Source organism: Sardina pilchardus, chromosome 15 (assembly GCF_963854185.1).
Source record: "Sardina pilchardus chromosome 15, fSarPil1.1, whole genome shotgun sequence".
Lineage (NCBI taxonomy): Eukaryota > Metazoa > Chordata > Actinopteri > Clupeiformes > Clupeidae > Sardina > Sardina pilchardus.
Window position 1 is genome coordinate 24,166,599 of NC_085008.1, and position 19,157 is coordinate 24,185,755.

Consider the following 19,157-nt stretch of genomic DNA (forward strand, 5'->3'; position numbering starts at 1 on the left):
ATTTTTAAGCTGGATAAACTTGCTCTCTCTTCATTGCACTGAATCTCTTGCGGGATACCAAAAGTCAACTACTTCCCTTTCCCACCTACAACTCGCCTTTCTGCAGAACTATGTAGAATGTCCGTTTGTGGCTCTTTTTGCTTACGCTGTATCCTGTCGTACTGTACAGCAGAAAATAACATGTTTTGGGTACAGGAGGTCACATGTTTACATGTTTCTGTACATCTGAGAGATCACCTCCTGCCTCATATTTGTGTCTTCTTGATTTGCTTAGATTTCTTTGAATTAATTAATTTATATAATATATATTTTTTAATTTGTTTATTAATTTATATTTGCGTGTGTGTAGATGTGTAGTAAATCAGTGTTGAGGTTTTGCAAATGCTTTATAGAGATGTTTGTCTCTTATAGTTTGTACCAGAGAATGTACCGTCAGGTTTCTCCAGATGTTATCAAATCAACCACTTTGACACAAAGGGCCCTGTGGTGCACCCGGCGCAAGGTGGCGCAATGCTTATTCTTATCTTACACTCAATAAGTGAGGAGTTTTTCGCCATGCACTTTCATTAAACCTAGCAACCAGGGGTGTGGCAGTTAACGACATAAGGTGTGGTCATGGTGCACAGCTGAAGACCCACTGTGAAGATATGTAAGCAGCAACTCCCCTGCAGGATAAATATCCTTAGGATTTTTATCCAGTCCATCGAACATTATTGGAGTAAGTGTTGCTTTTTTCAGGCAATGGCAATCCCTTGGCAGTCAATAGTGAACGTAAATAGCTGTAGAACTGTTCAAGGAATGACTGATGGTCTTTTCAACATAAGACCAACCCTTTTGCACCCGGCATCCAGCGTTTGATCACAAAATGACTCCATTAAGTTAATGAATGTGGACTGGCCACGTCTCTCTCTAGTGTATATAAATTTTGCGGCTCTGACCGTCCGTTTCTGATCGCCAAAATAGGGCCCAAAGAAATTACAAAATGTGTTGGTGGGGGAAGGAAATAAAAAGCCAGTGTCTCACAAGTACTAACATACAAGGTTTCAATTTTTCAGAATGTAACATTGGATTTAAGGTAAATCTAAATGTGAGTGCAATTTAACTCACATTTTAGTGGACGCCTGTATCCAAAGCTACAGGTAATTGCAGCGATCAGTGTTTGAATTTCAAGAAATGAGAAGAGAGCTTGCATCATGCTTTGCCTAGGAGTGCTGTAGGTTGACATTTCTGTGGCACAGGTAAAGATGTAGATATGAGAGTAGAGTAGTGCTGTTTAAGTTTGAGGTGACTGTTTGGGCATGGTCTTCTGATCCGCAATGTAGGCCTTTGCCTTTGAACCTAATCACTAAACTGCCAGTTAACTGGCTTCACCTAACCTCTTGTGTTGCAGAGACAGAAATGGATAATGTATTCGCCGTGGGACGAGTAGTAGCTTCAGGTATAGGTCCAACTTACCCTGAGATATTTAACCTTGCAATAATGTTGGGAGGTTGCTGCACCAGAATACTTGCCATACCCACAGTGTATATAAACATTATATTGCAACATTGTTTCATGTATACCACCATTAGTTCACCGTTCATTCCCTTTTTGCACACTGATACAGCTAAACCTCCCAACATTGCAAAGCTTTGCAAAACTGCCACCAGTTTAAACCTGCCGCAAGCTTGTCCTCTACCTGAAAGCAACTACAAAGACCCACGCCTTGTGCTTCTGTCATATCATATGTTTACTGACCAAAGTCATTTGATATTAACTACTAGTCAGTACACTATTGTACTCGGGCATTCAGCCTGTCCAAGGGAACTTAATTCTCTTGTTCTCCAACTGAGGGAAGTCTCTTAAATTCCTCAGTGTATAAGCTGACAAACTGCTCTTCAGATATGGTTTAAATCATGTAGTCGGTGAACAGAAGCACGGTGTTCTTTGTAAGAGGCCTCGCTCCTGGGCTTGTCCTAATCCAGCCCACAGGCCTGAGGTAGAGTGGACGTGCTGCTCGGCCTGCTGCAGATACCAGCCCGTAGCACTCACTACCGACCTTATCACACATCCTTTACAATGCTGCACAGCAGACTCCCAATCTGCCCTCTAATCCTCTAGCCCTCTAGCACCAGACTTGCCCTACAAGCGGGTTTTTCTTTTTCCAATTTAGAGACTGTCTAACCACAAGGATAACAGCAGATCAACATCTTTCTGTCTACAAATGCTGACTTTTTTCCCCCCCTCTCTGAGCATGAGAGTTTCTGTGCATTACTTGGGACTGGTAATTCTAGTGTTAGGCGCGATTCTCAGTAGGTGAAAAAGGGTCTTTGGGAGACCATACTATTGTCGTTATCAGCATGGTAGACATATAGTAACATGCATGAATCAGGGAACTAACTGTGGGCAGATGTGGAAAAATAAGACCTTACTTTGTAATGCCTTGAGGCAGAACCCAGGCTGCCGATTGCAGGTATTAGTCAACTCTGCTCAGCTTTCTTCTCTACTTGACTAGTTTTCCCCCACTCTGTAATGCTAATTAACAAGATCGTCTCCATCTGTTAAATATGTGATAATTTGACAGAACAGCATGACCAACATTCATCTCTGTAGGGCTGGGGATAACATTAATTTCTCTTAGAAATATGCTGATGTGCTTCTACAGTCTGTTGTCATATTTTCCTGATATTTCTGGTGAAAAGCTGTTAATGGTATACATATATATATTTTTTTCCACAATGCAAAATTTCTTTGTGACTGTAAACGGCATTATAAAGCATTGAGAACTAACAATCCAAGCCAGACATGTGTCACGGGTGAGTTGATTAAACATTTTGTCTGTACCTTATGCTTGTATTAATCCAAAATGCAATGCATAGGCTATGACGAAACGGTGCAGCAATGTCATGGATTGTAAAGTATCATGTGATCCCAGCTGACTCCCTTCACCGCAGGATGTTACTGGAATTTAGCACATTTCCCATGGATTCATCCCATCCCCGATCTAGTCACTCTCAGCACATTTCCTATAGCTTCACTAGTTATTAGCAGTCAATGTTAGCTTCGCTAGCTCCCCTGGACTAAGTCACTGGGAAGAACAGATATCATCCTCTGGATCATATCTGTTCCATGCACTGCTATACGTGTTCCACTGCAAGCTGGGAGTGCACACTAAACCCAAAGGGCAGGGAGGAAATTATAATCACTGGGATAAAACACAACCTTTTATATGATGGACACGTTAAACACAGACTGGGGTTTCAGATGAAATTACGTCTAACCTAATCAGCATCGTTTTTTTCCTCCATGATCTGCTTGTCCATGACGTACTGATGGAAAGTTCCACTCTTGTTTCTTTCCCCCTCATAGTGTGTACTGCAAAGAATCCCTCATTAGATTGGTGTGTAATTATGAGACAGTACAACACCTGTGCTGTGCATTAATGTGCTTACATCTAATAACTTCAGACGGATTCAGTGTAGGTGTTTTTCTTCTTAGTGGGGTTATTCTCACCAATGTGTCCCTAACACTGTATATTCACCAGTATATTTTAACCTATAACTCCTGGCTTGTATGTAGTTCCCAATCACCCTAAACCATTGCCTCTGTCAACAGGATAACCTTTTCCTAATGTAGGATGTGATTATTTGTGTTTGTAACCGCTCATTCGGTGATGTAGTAATTGTTCTGTGTAGTGCTTAATAATGCAGTTGTGTAATTGCTGCCACTTTTTCAGAGCTTCCTGACATGGATTACAATGTTGTTTTTTGTCTTGTTTTTGCTAATTTATTTCCATTCTTTCCATAGTGTATGACAAGCAGGGATTCCTAGTGAAGCTAGATGGCAAACTGTGAGTATTTATTATTTTATAACTGACATACAGTATGGTGTTAATTTGATCTCAACATGTGAAGTTTTGTTGTTGTTGTTGTTGTTGTGCGTATACTATTGTTGTGTCGATCTACTGCATCTCAGCAAACCTTTTGTAGCTGTATTTCTATCTAGAAGCTCACTGATTCAGCAGAACAGACTTTTGTACAACACATTCTTTTTTATTTCCATGGTGTAAAAAGCTTTGCTGAATGATTTTTTCTCTGTGCATCTCTTCTGGTATTCTCCCTGTGCTCTGATCATAAGGTGATTACTCATGGATTGTCTCCAAAAACATTTAAGATTGATGTCAGTACGAATGACCATTTCTCTACAGTATTCAATGTTTCATCCTTTAATTGTGTCAGTTTCAGTTTCATGAACAAAAGTTGGAGCATTTGATATATAGATAAATTATGTCTTCTATTTTTTTTTTTTTTAATTAGAAGGAAATTGGCATAGCAGAATTTGCCCACCTTGTGTGAATGTTTCCCTTTTCTCAGTAACACACAAAGTGCAATACCTCTACCTCTTTAAAGATGGTGTTTCACTTAAGGCACTTGACTTTGATGATGGGAGCCTTTCATGGGGGCAGTTGTAGGGTCTTGAATCTGACCTTCAAGTAGAAACACAAATGGAATCCCAGCAAGCACCCATCCGTGATCTCCGAAAGCAGGTCTGGTTCCGTGTCAAGCGCAGCACCCTGAAAGCTATATATCTGAACCGTGTCCAGTGAACAACAACCCCCCGCCTCCGCTACTTGGAGTTCCTGTTCAACTGGAATTCCTCTAAAGAATGGAAATTTTTGTGTTTGGCTGTCAAGCACCACATTTGTCTAAGGGAGATATCAGACTAAACAATGAGGTTTTGATGTCTTCGGAATGGTCCTGACAAAATAGTCTCTGGGTCACTGGTGCGCGGTAGCAGCATTGAGGAGAGTAAGAAATGCCTTTTTAAAAAAAAAAGAAAAGGAAAAAAAAATCTATCTTGTGTCGCTTTCACGATCATGAGCACATCCATCTGCCCACTGCCTGTGGGCCACAAGTGGATACGTGTCCTATCGGCATTCATGTCTGAGTGTGAGCTGTTTACATGTCTGCGTGTTATTGCATATTTGAAAATGAGGCGGCGTGTTGCGCCGCTCCGAGCTGTCAGGCTCTTCCCTCTGCCGTTTCCCCTCTCAGGGCCGACTTGCTCTCTGCTCCCTGTTTATTTAAGTAAGGCCGAGCCGAGGTAGTTATTAATGCCTGGGTTAAAGGCTGCTGTGTGCAGGGGTGATTAATAAAACAGGACAGTGTGTGTGTGTGTGTGGTACGATGCACAGGCCTGACCCTTCCATTCCAGAGGTCGCCTGCAAAGGCTAACGAATGAGCTGCTGACAACGGATGCCACCCCAGCCCACCTTTAATACAAATGATTTTTTTACGTCTTGGCCCTAATCACTTTTAAGGGGCTTCTTGGGTGATCCGAGGAGATCCTGTGGAGAAACTTGTTAAATAAATCTTCAAGATACGCCAAAGGACCTCTTCCACCTGTGCAAATTCCGCAATCAACACATTTCCCTTTAAGCCATGGCGAAGACCTATTAGTACAGCATATGTGTGTCAAGTCGAGAAATGTCTTATTTTGATTTCGGAGACTCAGTGAATTTAGACAAGAGCTGATGTAAAAATAAACACTGCCTTAAAGACGGAGCTTACCCTCTTACAGGGTTTTACCAGCAATTATTGCAAGTGTGCTAACATACTACAGCTGGTCTCAAAATTTCAGAGTTTCAGAGTTTTCGGCAAATTGTTCTTTTTAACTTAAACATAATTTGCCCACAGCCAGTGATTGTAATACACATGGAATCAGAAAAGCATACACATCCAGGTTAGGGATGGATGAGTCATCTACAACCTGTAAGAAAATAATAGTGCCTCTACAAAAGGCGAACTACAGGTCAATCTTATTCTTGAGGTTACTGACAAAGTGTAATTGTTAAGTCAACATTGATTACCATTGAGGGTGAGACACGATGTGACCTGTGCTTTGCGCTACCATCTACCATTTATTATCATCTTGGGGCAAGGACAGGCTGGACATTGTCTGTCCACAGCCTGTCTAATTACAAACAACTTTCATCAACCAGGCACACGTTAAATTATGTACCTATTGGGTAAGACGTTTTGCCCTCTGCCTTGAAGGCTTACACTCTTACTGAATGTAATATGGCAATGACAGTAATACAAACATGTGCAGCTTTTGTATCATTGTGCTCCATTCAAATGCTCTCATCTCATCCTTTATCTTTTGTTTTTTTTTATATTAATGTTTGCAGGCCTTTGGACCTTATGTACAAGTACGGCAATCTCAGCAAGGGAGCTTGCAAGCAAGGTTTTGCTGCCGCCAAAATGACTGCCATTTATCCAAAGTAAGTTTTAAGCATTATTTGTTTTTGTTTTAATGGGCCCTAACGTATAAGATTATGGGCAATGTGTGTCTAAAGTATCATATACAAGATCCTAAGTGCAAACTTTGGGTCAGGTTGGTGCACCCATGCAAGTACAAGACACTTGCTCATTGCCTCTTTTTTCTTTGCATGCCATCGAAATGAGTGCCTATATGTTTTGCAAAAGATGTAACTCTGGTTTGTATTTCAACTATGTGCACATCAAGCACATTATTAGGCAGGTCTCATTTCCTGTTTACGCTCATCTGGCACACAAAACTCAACTTAGCACTGAGGTCATCTAATAATGGCCTCCTTCATATTGCAATGACCCACTTTGTTCCTCTATTTTTGTCCTCTTGCACAGTGCTTCTCAGTAACCCCATTGGCCATGCACAGTCACTCTCCCTGCAGGTCACACACCACGGCTCCCTCCCTGCAGGGGTTGAGTCACTCTTGCGCCTTGCATCTCAAAAAGCCCTAGTCATGAGATGTGGTATCCCTGCATGGCGGGCCTTGCTTGCGCATCATCATCGTCCCCACCTCAAGGGCCCATGGGTGACCTGACCTTTGACTTTTTAGCACATATTGGAGTTAGGACCTGGTCTGACAGCTGAGGTTACATGGAACAATCGATGACCCCTCCTGGTGAAGGCATTGCCCTTCTGCTGGCCTCCCGCGCTCCTGCTGCCAAGAGTTAAATACCATTGATCTCCTTCAAACAGCCAGCCAGTGGAAACAGATGTTAATACTGAGACTGTCTCAGGCAAAATTATTCATTACCCCCACTGAGCTTGACGGGTTGGTAGTCATGTAAAGGGCAGATGCGTGGACGACTTTATTGCGAGCGTCGGTAGATAAACAATCTTCCAAGACGCCAGCACACGCAGGCTGTGCGCTGTCCCTCACCACCGTCACTTACCGAGGCATCCCAATAAGTACTTGTCGTCAGTGCACTGCTCAGTTTGCCATTTACCCATTACGCAGTGGGAAGCACCGTCATATGGAAGCGAGTAGTTTCCAGACAGTGGCTCAGGTCGGCTCAGAGTGGCATGAAAGACGAAAGATCCCCTTTCCTGCCTCTGAATAATTCATGGCCGGCCAAGGCTCCACACCATGAAAGCTCTTCACCCAGGGATGTGTTCTCAGGACATGTTAAATAAAGAACGGAGAGATGTGATTATGTCCCTGCTGGGACACACAAATGGCATGCTGTTTGTTTTTGACCCATTCGGCTCTTAAACCACGCCTGTGCGTGAGAGGGAGATGTGCTTCGGACTCTGTTTATCGGGCGCGATCAAGCACAGAAGACACGCAATGCTGGACCTGACGTCCGGGGCGACGTCAATGTAGAGGCCCCGCCACTGTGAAGAAAGCGATGGTGAAGCTGCCATAGGGATGCTGTCAGATTGTTTCACCACAGGGCTTGTTACGATTAGTTTGAGCTGTAAGCAACGAGCGGAATCCAAGTTTGGCCCCAAAATGAAGTGTTATTTTCCTTTATTACTTGAATAGTCTATCAGGAAATGAAGAGCAGGTGTTGAGGTTTGGTTGATGCCCGAGTGTGAGTGGAGACTGCCTTTTCAACCTCTGCCACTTAATTGTTTTCCAGACGTTCCAGCACTCGCTGATTAGTAATATCTGAATCCTGCCAAACACCTGAGCTGCTTTGTTTCTAATTATGTGATGTCACAGTTGAGTAGAACCAGTTTGCGAAGCCTTCAGGGCTTCTGTGGGTTCTAGGCCGTGAAAACAACGCCATGCTGCGCCGTGTGCATGAACTCAGCAGAGTTCAAGCATCAAGCCACAAGAAATTAGGTGTAAATATATTTTTTGGTCTGTTGTTGAAAGACATGTATTTAGATCATTAGATATGTATAATTCCATCAGGCTTTTTGTTGACGCCACAGTATCTTGTTATCACTCCATCGATCCCCATCACTGATTTCGATAAAGACTTGTCTGTAGTTGTCCTAACATTCCTACACATAGGAAGTCCACCAGGGAGAATATTTTCGCTTGATTTCCGTGTTGCTCAAGGACACTAACTGATCATGATGGCGCTCTCCCAATTAGCCATTGCTGCATGCCCTTAGCTTCCTGATTGCTGAAACATGTGGACATGTACCTTTTGATCTAAAATGGCCCTAATGTAGTGTAGCCCACATTTTGTTCCCCTGTAATGATGGCCATTACGTTCTGTTTTCTAAGCTTGCCGAGTGTTCAGTCTGCTGGTGTCCTCTTTTGTAGCTTCAGGGGATGGTGCATTATTTACAGCTGAACAAAAAACAGAAAGAGGGACAGCGACCAGGGTCTTGAGGATAATTGCAACAGTGTTTTTTTTTTTCTCTCTCTCTTTCTTTTTGGGAAGCATAATTATGTTAGTTCGTTAGTAGGGCTGAAACGATTACTCGAGTAACTTGAATAATTAGATTACAAAAAATGATCAAGGAAAATTCTGTCTCAAGCCTTTGTTTAATTCCTATCACTTGTTTTATGTGGCCTGTTCAGTTCAGGGATTATTGTTTCACAGGGACTGTTATTACTGATGCACACACCACTTTCAATGGTGTTAGCATGATCACAGCGAGCAAAGAAACCCTCCGTAAAAAGCAGAGAATGTCCAACGTTTTGGGATCATTTCAAATTTGGAAAAGAAGACAAGGTGCAATGTGTGTCCACTGCAAAGCAGAACTGGTGTACACTGACAGCACGTCAACAATAATTCAACATCTGAGCCAAAAACATTCAGATGTTAACACCAGCTCACAAAGCCGACCTAAGGCAGTCAAATATTGATGTTAGCTGATTTAATGTATTAGCTACAGTAGTTAGAACGTAGCGTCTGTAGCCTAATATTGTGAGTTGATTATGGAAAATTAGTAAATAGGAAAATTCTAGAATAGTAAACTGATTCATGTAAAATTGCAAGTGAGCAACACACACACACACACACACACACACACACACACACACACACACACACACACACACACACACACACACACCAAATAGGCCTACCCCAGACATAATTACAGTATTATAGCCCTTACTGTAGTTTTAGAGGAAATATTCCCATTTCTAATGCTGGACATACAGTAGTTTGGACAAAAAAATGCATTGTACTACATAGTAGCCTACTGTGCATTTTTGCAGAAATGCAGTATATTTTGGACATGAAAATGCTGCTGTACTGTACTGTACTGTAGTATAACTGCACAGTACTTTGAAAAAACTGCAGGTTTTTTGTAATACAGGTTATATTATGATAGTAATGGTAAATGCTGCTGATGCACAAATTTACGTAAAACAGAAAAAAAAACACTTTGAAGTGATTATTCATCTTCAGGAAGACGCGAATTAAGCTCAGTGATTCATAAATGGTACCCCGAACTTCATGAATGTGGTTAGCACTTTATGTTCTCATGCTAGGATTGGGTATGTAATTTTCCTGATGAATAATGGTCTGTCATAATGAACGCAGCTCAAATGTTACTTTTTTTTGTTTGTTTGTTGTGTTCGGTCAGTTAATTGTCTCACTGTTTTGTTTTGTATTCTTATGTGAAAACCTCGATGTGTTGGGGGTTGGGTGGGTGTGTGGGGGCTTTTTGGTTTGTATAAATGAATGCAATGGACCAAAGGACTGGCTTTTGATCAAAAGAGGCCTTAAGATCACAGCTGCTGCTCACTCAGGCCGGCCGTAGAGCAACGCTCCTTAGCCTTTCTGCTCCGATGCGATGGCCTCTAAGTGGAAACAGATGCTAGCACTAAATAGACCATTACATATTGAATGTTTGTTGAGACACTAAACCTACAAAAATTAGTTAAGCGTGTAATTTGCATCTTACACGCATTGTTGAACGTGCCTCTAAAGTGCCCTAACTGAATCTGACTTTAGATTTAATCCTAAGCCCCGGAAAAATAAACACTGCTTTTACTGTAACTAAGCCCCCCGTATGGTGTTTGTGAGTGTGTATGTGTGTTTGTGTTCAGAGGGAGGAGTGATGTGAGTTTAATAACAATGTAGCGTTGACACGAAGTGAGTCTCTGTACACACGTTGTTTCGTTTTTGTGTTGCAGGGCAGGGACATTTCTCTCTTTTGTCGCATCACATGACCTTGGGGCTCTAGAAACACGTTCACTATCATAGTAACAGTCCACCTCTTTCTTTTTTACCTCCGCCAAGGAGGTTATGTTTTCATCGGGGACCGGCGTTTGTTTTTCTATCTGTCTGTCTGTTTGTTTGTTTGTCTGTCTGTCTGTCTGTTAGCAAGATAACTCAAAAAGTAATGGATGGATTTCGCTGAAATTTTCAGCGAATGTCAGGCCTGACCCAAGGAAGAAACGATTACGGGAGTGATTCGTAATTCCGTCGGGATTCCGGAGCCGTTTATGTGTTTCGCTTAGTGGTGTAATGGCATGGTATGGCCTCGTGGTGGCAATCTGAATAGTTTAGGTTCAAATGTATGACAACCTAGGAAGAACAATACAGGCGGAGGTCTGCGCTCTCTGAGTACTTTTCTAGTTTCTTTTCTTTTTTGTTCTTGTGCTTGTATCCCCAAATGTAACAGAAATAGTACTCCCAATGCTTGTCCCAACAGTTGGGTGTCAGAGAATGACCTTCATTAAGACCCATGCCGACAAGTCTTTCCCCCCCCTCCCCCCCCCCACGCTTTCTTTGGGATCCAGGTGGCAAAAGGTTCTTGCCAGTTTCTTTCCAGGGCTGCTTTGCCCCCAGGGTGGGACCGGGTTGTCAGTCTCATTTACACCCCAGGGCTCTTGAGCTACGGCAGTGCCTCAGTCTTGCACTTTGTTCACTCTGTTCAGAGGGAAATCGATACCCCTCCACTCTGTGCTTAACTAATGCACCTGCATTACAAGGGGAAATACCTGGTAAAGGCCAGACCACTGAAAATGTTGAGCAAGTTCAAAGCGAAATTCAGTCATTAGTCACATCACATATTCATGCCAGGTTGCCTTTACTCCAAGTAGGACCATGGGATTTTAAGTTTTTCATTTAAAGGACTGAGACGTGCCTTTTCTTAACCCAGGTCAACCAGGATGGCTACATTGTGGTACTTTTTTCCCTCCCCTCTCCACGGAAGCGTGCTTCCAGCCAGCCATTTTCAGAGCAGAGGTCATAGCATAGTGGGGATTGATGAAGGGTTGTTTCTGACAGCAGCAAACTCTTCCCAGAAGCTCAGAATGCTCAGCATTCCTGATTAACGAATCACGAGCAGCCCTCAAGTGTGAGGTTTAGCTCCCAGTCTGACAAGAGGGTGCCAGCTGCTTCATTTCCACATTTCTTCCCATGGTTTAAGGCAAGGTCGGGTCAGATGTTGACCATGCATTGCCTGTGCGCCGCTGGTTAGGCACCACCCTGATAAAGACACAGACAGCTCGTGGATTACATGAAATGCAAACTCTCTAATCCTCTTGAGTATGATCCCATTTATCAAGTCTCCATCTCTCCTGGGCACATGCGGGGCTGATCATAGTTTTTTTTTTTTTTTTTTTTTTTTGTTATTATTTATGGCCCAAAGGATTCTCTTGATTTAGCTTGTTTGAACCTGTTTTCACTTTCTCTCTCTTTCTTCCCTCTCTCCAGGTTTACAAAACCCGCTCCCATGTTTCTGGATCCAAATTTTAAACGCCTGACAAAAATCAGCAGTTATTTACCTCCTTTCGGAATAAAAACCCAAGGTATGGTGAAAACAAAAACCTGTTTTTTTTTTCTTCTTGATCTGCTGTTGTATGCCAGCTGTCCAGATGTTTTGGATGTGCTTTGAGTTTGTAGTTTTACAGTGCTTTCTTTGTAAAGACTGTCAAATTGCTGGTCATTTACCAGCTGGGCACAGGGTGTAGGGAAAATGCCTTAAAACGGGGCTCCAAACCCAAGAGAACTGGATGTGTTGGGACCATGAGTTGGAACGCTGGTCTTATCAGGAGCATCAGAGTTCCTTCATGCGGCACCTTGGCAAGCCAGCTCTCAAGTCACCCACTCAGTCAGCAGGCCATGCTAGTCCAGCAGAAAAAATGTGTGAGAGGCAAACACTTGGAGGGAGGTCTTTCTCTCTGGTGGTATACAGTTGTGCTCATAATGAACCCATGCTAAAGTTGACTAAATAGAGGAATAAAATGTTATCTTTTGGAAACTGATCTTAATAATGAAAAATAAAGTAAAAATAAGAGGGAAAATCCAACCTTTAAGGACACCAACTTTCTTTGTGAATGAAAAATGTATCGTAAATAAATATGTATATACAGGTATATACACACCCCTGTGTTAAATTTCCATAGAGAATTCAAATAACCCCATAGAGAATTCAAATAACCCCACTTTTATCACATACCCTTCACCATACCTAGTGAATCATCTCTCAACGCAAATCAAACCAGCTATAAGGCTAACTGAAATAAAATCGTGCCACAAGCACAATTGTATGTAATGTAGATGTGGTCAGGTACTTCTTGAGTATTTGATTTGACGTTTGGCTTTGAATTAAAGCTAGATCTATGCATGTTTGATTAATGGGCCAAAATATGTTCATTCCTCGTGAATCCAAAGTGGAATCACTAGTTTCACTTAACCACCATCTTGAAATCAGAGGACATTAGGTTTGGGGGAAAAAATCAAATTTGATTGCCATTATCCAAGTGGCCACAACACCTATCCAAACAAACAGCCCTATCTGTATTCACAAATGTACAGACTGTAGAATTTCTGCTGGATTGGGTTGCAGAATAATTGTACATGACAGACTGATAGATAAGTAAGGGTTTAGTTACATTCAGTACAAGTGAATGGCTCTTAAAAAGAATACACCTCTACCATAAAGCACAAATAGCCATCACTTATCATTCTTGAAGGCCTACAGACAGACACTCCTACAGGCATTGAGTAGAGAAAAGGCAAGTTTATGGAGGAAACTGGCAGAAATTCTTCCCTGTGATACGTGCCATGAGGTCTTTATAAGATTGGTGAGTGATGAGCTGTTCAATGTTGGGCAGTGCTCATGTCAGGGTGACCTAGTTACTAACGGAATTTGAAGAGGTGCTATGTGTGTGTAGATCTTTAAGACTTAGATTTGACGTTTTTATAGGGGGGTTGATTGCTCGACTCCTTCTAGATGATAATGAAAAGTTCCAAAACCTCCTTTCTGATTAGAAATATAAGACATATATTCCAAACTAACTTTAATGAGACAAATAAAGATGTCATGTCCTCTGCCAAAAATAAGTCACCTAGTCCAAGCTATGTGCACTGAGTTTGGATGCCTTTACAGTCTTGTTAATGCACTGCTTGTAGAAATCGCAGTAGTATATAATCAGTGTTTATTATTTCTCTCTTTCTGACCATTCTTAATGTCTCAAACTGTGGTCAGTTGGCTGACTGCACTGGGCGCTGCTCAGTGAGAAGATGCCTTTTGGCCTGTGATGGTGCAAAACTATTCATTTTCGTCTGTAATTGTCCACATGTAACAGCTGTGGGCTGCATACCAGAACCTCAGTTGGCCTAGTAGTTCATAGTTAGACCTAATCCCATTGTCTTTTTAGTCACACCAGCCATAGAGGATTTAATGAAGGCAACCAGTGTCACTTGCTAATTCTCGTTGGTTGATTCTGGCTGTGAATGTCTGACCCATCTTCCCAGTTCAGTTTGTTCAGTTCTTGGGATGGAAGCCCACCAAAGCCAGTTTGTGGAGTTTGCCAAAGCACACTTTGCACTTTGAACCATTATAAGAAAAATATGTCATGGCAGACAGACACATACAATGATGTGATCCAGTCTTATCTTCTGAAGGCTGACCAATGATTTATCGCCGGTATTGGCTGATAGCTTTTTGGAACTGTCCTGTGTCCTGGTAAATGGTATCTTGCTTAGAATATTGTGAAAACTCACTTCTCATACCCACCAGAACAGAGCATTCCTTAGTTTGCTCATGAAAACATAGCACCTGTTTTGTCTCTGTAAGCATAGTATCTTGTCTGCTTTGATGTCCTTGGTACGTACACACAAAAGCACGCATACATACACACACACACACACACACACACACACACACACACACACACACCATTTTGTCATTTTGAAATGTATCTAATATGTCGGAACATACCATCTCCAACTGTTGATTGTTGGCATGATCAAAACTGTCAGCTGACCTTTGTGATGCATTGAGTGGATCAGTGTGTTGAATTTCTTTGACAACTTGTAAGAGTCATTATGTGGTGGATTTTAACCAGGCTGGATTTCAACAGCCACGAGAATTGGGCATAATTGAATAAGCCTATATGTTTGAGTCGAGTCATGCTGTTTCAAAAGTAATCTGTTCACAGTCCCTCATTATGATAAATCACATCCACATGATGGTCTCAGTTCAAGGAAAACAAAAGTCAGTGTACTTACAGATAACAAGAATGACTTTAGGTAGTGGTGAGAGAGCATACACATTGTTCTACTGGTAATCAACACAAGAAGCAGAAACAAGCACAAAGATAGGGAAGGCACACACAAATAGAGACACCATAGGTTTTGAATATTTTCATTCCTATTCATAACTATGTTATCCCAATCATTCTTCTTTTGTTAAGTCACTATCCACAATGTGCTCTACAACAAAATTCGTTTTCTGGCATCGCCCTTTCATTTCACCTCACACTCTTGTTATGAGTCATATCCGTAACCACCCAGGTTGTGTCAAATCCACAAGACCACTTCCTCCTCCCCAACTGAACTCTCATATTGCTTTAGTGGTGTCTGAGTTGCACCAGCACTAACCTACTTTGCACCATGATTGGGTTAACCTAGCCACCTCCAACCATGTGTGCTTAGCCAAACCATAAAGACCACGAGACCCTCCTCTCCCACTTCCGACCCCAAAACAGTACCTTTTTTTGAACATCGTAAGAAATGATCAGTTAAACTACCAACCTCCCTTGCTTAGTGTTATTCTGATCTGGGTGTCATTTTTTTTACATCAGGAATGTAAAGAGCCTTACCTTTCAGGTGTTATTCATGTTTAGGCCTTCCAATATGTTACACAATTAAATATCCTCAAAGTTTGATTGATCGTCACAGGCATTTCTTTTAAGACCACATCCCTCAGCACACAGACTCAAGAAGCCTGTACTTCTAGAGATAGCAAGACTAACTGACTCAAAAGATGGGATGGCATCATACATAGCGTTCCTGTGATAACCAGCAAAACAACCCAAAACAAGTCCTTGAAACCCAGACATGTCAAAGAAACACTGGATATTGCACAAATTGATATAAATAAAGCAACCATACAGTAATTATTTTAGAATTGAATAATATCCTGAAAGGCCTGTGGCACAACTGACTATAGTGTCCATACTACAGTATGTTCAGATCCAGTTGTCCATCGGGACAGAGGTTCGAATCCGACCTGCACCCATTTCCTGATCCCTCCCCATCTTTCTCTCCCACTTACTTCCTGTCAGACTTCACTGTCACTAATTCTTTCCAAATCAAGGCAAAAAGCCCCAAAAATATGCTTAAACATTTTTTTATTAATAATATCTTAAAAGCTAATGGATCCCATTGTCTTGCAGAAAAACATGTTCAGAATGTATGATAAAAGTGGCAATTTGCTGGCTGGACTAAACTTTAAAAAAGAGCTGTGTCCCATCTAGATGCACTGCCTTTTAAAGAATTTAATCATTTTTGGCAGTAGACAGCATTTAGCTGACCTTTTGCACAGTATAAACCATAGTTAAAGCAACTGTCGTTTTAGAACAGACCAATCAAAATAGAAACCTTTGGCCCTAATCATGCGCAGACAGTAGTTTCTGGATAGTTATTTGTTATGATATGAGGTCAGTTACTGGCCACTGTGCAATTTGGGGAACATGGATACATGCACCACCTAAAGGACTAATGCCTAATTCCTGTGGGCTTTTGCCAAGCATCATAGCAAGGGTATTTTGCATGCTTCCTCTAGAGACCTGTCTGCTGTCTTTTGTCTCGGGCCCCTTGAACACTGTGCAGAAGTGGCGAGTCTGTTGACCAAGGCACCAGTCGGCATTCACATCATGTAATGATTAGGCCCCCGGCTCCTCGGCCCGAGGAAGCCGAGCTGATGCTCACACACCAGAGGTCCATATCAAAGGAATTGTTTTGTTTGAAAACTCATGGGAGTACTTGGGTGAAATGTTTATGGAGCCCATTAAAAGAATGTATCTCGCCGGGCTCTTAAAGTCTCCACCGCCTTGTCATTTGTCTCCGTGCTAATCAGTGAGGTATTTCCAAGCCTTGTACACACATAATAATGCTAATGCTACAGGCTAATTGCCATTGTCATGAGATGTTTTTTGTGGCCTTTTAGGGCAGTTGCGGGAGATGAGCTCTCTTGTTTGGCTTCTCAGATGCCTGACTGATTCCTAGAAGATAGCGATGGGACAGGGTTTTTTTGTGGGTTTTTTTTTTTTTTTTTTAAATGATCTAATTCTGACACCCTGTGTAATTCCTTGAAAGGATTATAATATTGAAGAGCACCGTGTGATTGTCGTGGCTTTGTGATGTGATTCAAATTTAATTTCAAAAGTGACTGAAATGGATGATGATGGATTTGGATGATGGATTTCATTGCTGATTGTGAGCCACCCTCCACCCCAAACATATCACTCTCTGTTTGCTCACTGAAGAATGTACTATAAATGCTAAATGTGCTGTTTTATTTCCCTCAAAAAATAAACCAGCTTCCTAAAAGTCACATGAAGCAAGAGGCTGCCTGTAAGTCATTGCAATTACCCATTGAGTAGTCAGTGAGTCAATTTTGTAAGTTTCCTGTCATTCCCCTTCTGTCTCCGTATTTAGGTGTACATGTGTAGATTAATGTCTCCGACTGACTGATGGCTGCCCGTTTCGCCCCTCTTCTTATGTCTTCCTCTGTGGTTTGGCTCAGTGGAGATACCAATTATTTTCACTTCCCTTCCACATTGATTAGAGTGCCTGTTTGTGCTAACTAATTAGTCCATAATGTCATGGCAATAGTTTGCGTTGGTGTTGTTCCATCCTTTCCCAACTCCCTTGTTTTCGTTCCATCATTGGTAATAGGCGTGGACCAGATGTGTCTGGTGGCGTAAACCAAACTGTGTCACGGCGGCCGACTTGTTTTTCTGCATTACCTCTAATTTAAAATAGATACTGTGGATTAGTCTTTGTAAACACAGAGATGTACACTCACGCCACAGGCTTTGATTTCAAGTATGGAGTGGAGGGGAAAAGCAGTCTGTCTTAATTAGATGTACTGTAGACTTAACCAGTGTCTTATATATGAGCATTCATGCCTGTTGTCCCAAGCACTGAATGGACTAGTGTTTTTTTATTATTTAATTTAATCATTATTAACTATTGCTTTTAATTGTTTATGTCTTTATGTCTTATTTATATTCTTTTTTTATTTTACACAGTCATGGAGCTAACCAGGTTTACATCTCACTACCTGCTGTAGTGAAATGACTGTTACTGTATAACTGTGTATGCGACTAAATAAATCAATCTGAATCTGCAATAAAATCTTACTAAAAAGTGTATAATCATTACCATGTATCAAGTATAGTATAATGCTAATATAGAATGATGTGTTAGCATCGTGTGTGTCATTATAGACCATCTCTTCCCGTTTCACCCTTCAGTAGGCAACTGCTCTTAAAGCTTTGCTTCCTCTCTTGCTCCAGCAAACATAAGGGTTCCCAGAGGAATGTGTATGTATCTGTAATATCCTACTAAAAATAGTTCAGGAGGAGAGTTGTAAACACACAAGGACTAATTCGTGAGAACACGAGAGAGAGTGGGGGGGAATGGGGGAATGGGGGGGGGGGGGGGGGGGGGGATGAAAAAGATGACCCTCATGGAAGAACGCTTGGTGTTCCTAACTCATGATGTAACCTGGCTTTCCAGAGGGCCAGCAAACTACCTCGTCATCCGAAGAATGTGCTTGTTTAAAAATACCGTTACTTCAACCGGCATTTCTCATTGTCGCCTTCCACTCCCTAGTATCTCAGACTGTATACATCCTCCTCACAGAGCATGCTTCTGAGGCCCACTCTCAACAGGCTGCCTGCCCACTCCAAATGATTGTATAACATGAGGCAGGGTTCACAGAGCCAGGCAGCCCACCCAGCCTCTGGCTTTGAGGCCCTGCTACATTTATCACACAGAATCAGAGCGCCGTGCTGTAGAAAAGTGTCTGTAGAGGTGAGGTGTCACGCTGACGGCGTGGTCAGTAGGTTTTTGGTTCTCCCTTTGTCTCGAGTTTACATGATCTCCCTTGTTTTTCTCCCCACCCCTCTTCTTCCTCTCTCTTTCTTTTTCTCTTTCTCTCTCACACTTTCTTCTCTCTCCCTCTTCTCTCTCTCTCCCTATCTCTGATTGCAGAAAGGATCATAGATGTTATTTTATCAGCAACTCAGAACTACGGGCTGGGCTCGGAGCTGGACAGGTATGAGAGCCATGTTTGACTGATTCACTCATCACCCTCTCATAGGCCCACACAGAGATAAGTGGGAGTGTGCAGGATCCTGTAATGGGGAATGGAGGCTTGTATGTGGCTGGCTCACATGGAGGCCCCCCGGGAATCCTGCCTCACTCGCACAACCGTACTGCAGAGCTGATGCATCGACTGCCGTAATTAAGAAAATAATCAGACTTACTGGGCAATAGTTCAGCACTGATGAATGCCCCTCCCACTCTGCAGCTCCCTCTAAAATAATAACAAGTAATCAATGGATACATTTACATCTTGGATGAGGTCCCTACATTTAAGTTTTAACCTCTGACGAGTGGAAAAAATTCATGGCGTGTTGGCTTTCTGAAGAGCATTTTTTTTTTCTCACTACACTTACTAAG

At 42.0% G+C, this 19,157-nt stretch overlaps 1 protein-coding gene across 5 annotated transcripts in view; it reads left to right on the forward strand.

Annotated features, from left to right (window-relative positions):
* st3gal3a (ST3 beta-galactoside alpha-2,3-sialyltransferase 3a) overlaps positions 1-19,157 on the forward strand; it is a 41,964-nt gene that overhangs the window by 3,675 nt on the left and 19,132 nt on the right. For 3 of the 5 annotated variants that reach the window (XM_062556782.1, XM_062556783.1, XM_062556784.1), the window contains 6 exons: positions 1,391-1,438; positions 2,757-2,795; positions 3,787-3,829; positions 6,170-6,262; positions 11,889-11,983; positions 18,687-18,750. In XM_062556782.1, coding sequence (XP_062412766.1) covers positions 1,391-1,438; positions 2,757-2,795; positions 3,787-3,829; positions 6,170-6,262; positions 11,889-11,983; positions 18,687-18,750 — 382 coding nt within the window. The remainder of the gene's footprint in view (positions 1-1,390; positions 1,439-2,756; positions 2,796-3,786; positions 3,830-6,169; positions 6,263-11,888; positions 11,984-18,686; positions 18,751-19,157) is intronic. The other 2 variants (XM_062556785.1, XM_062556786.1) reach the window with 2 other exon arrangements.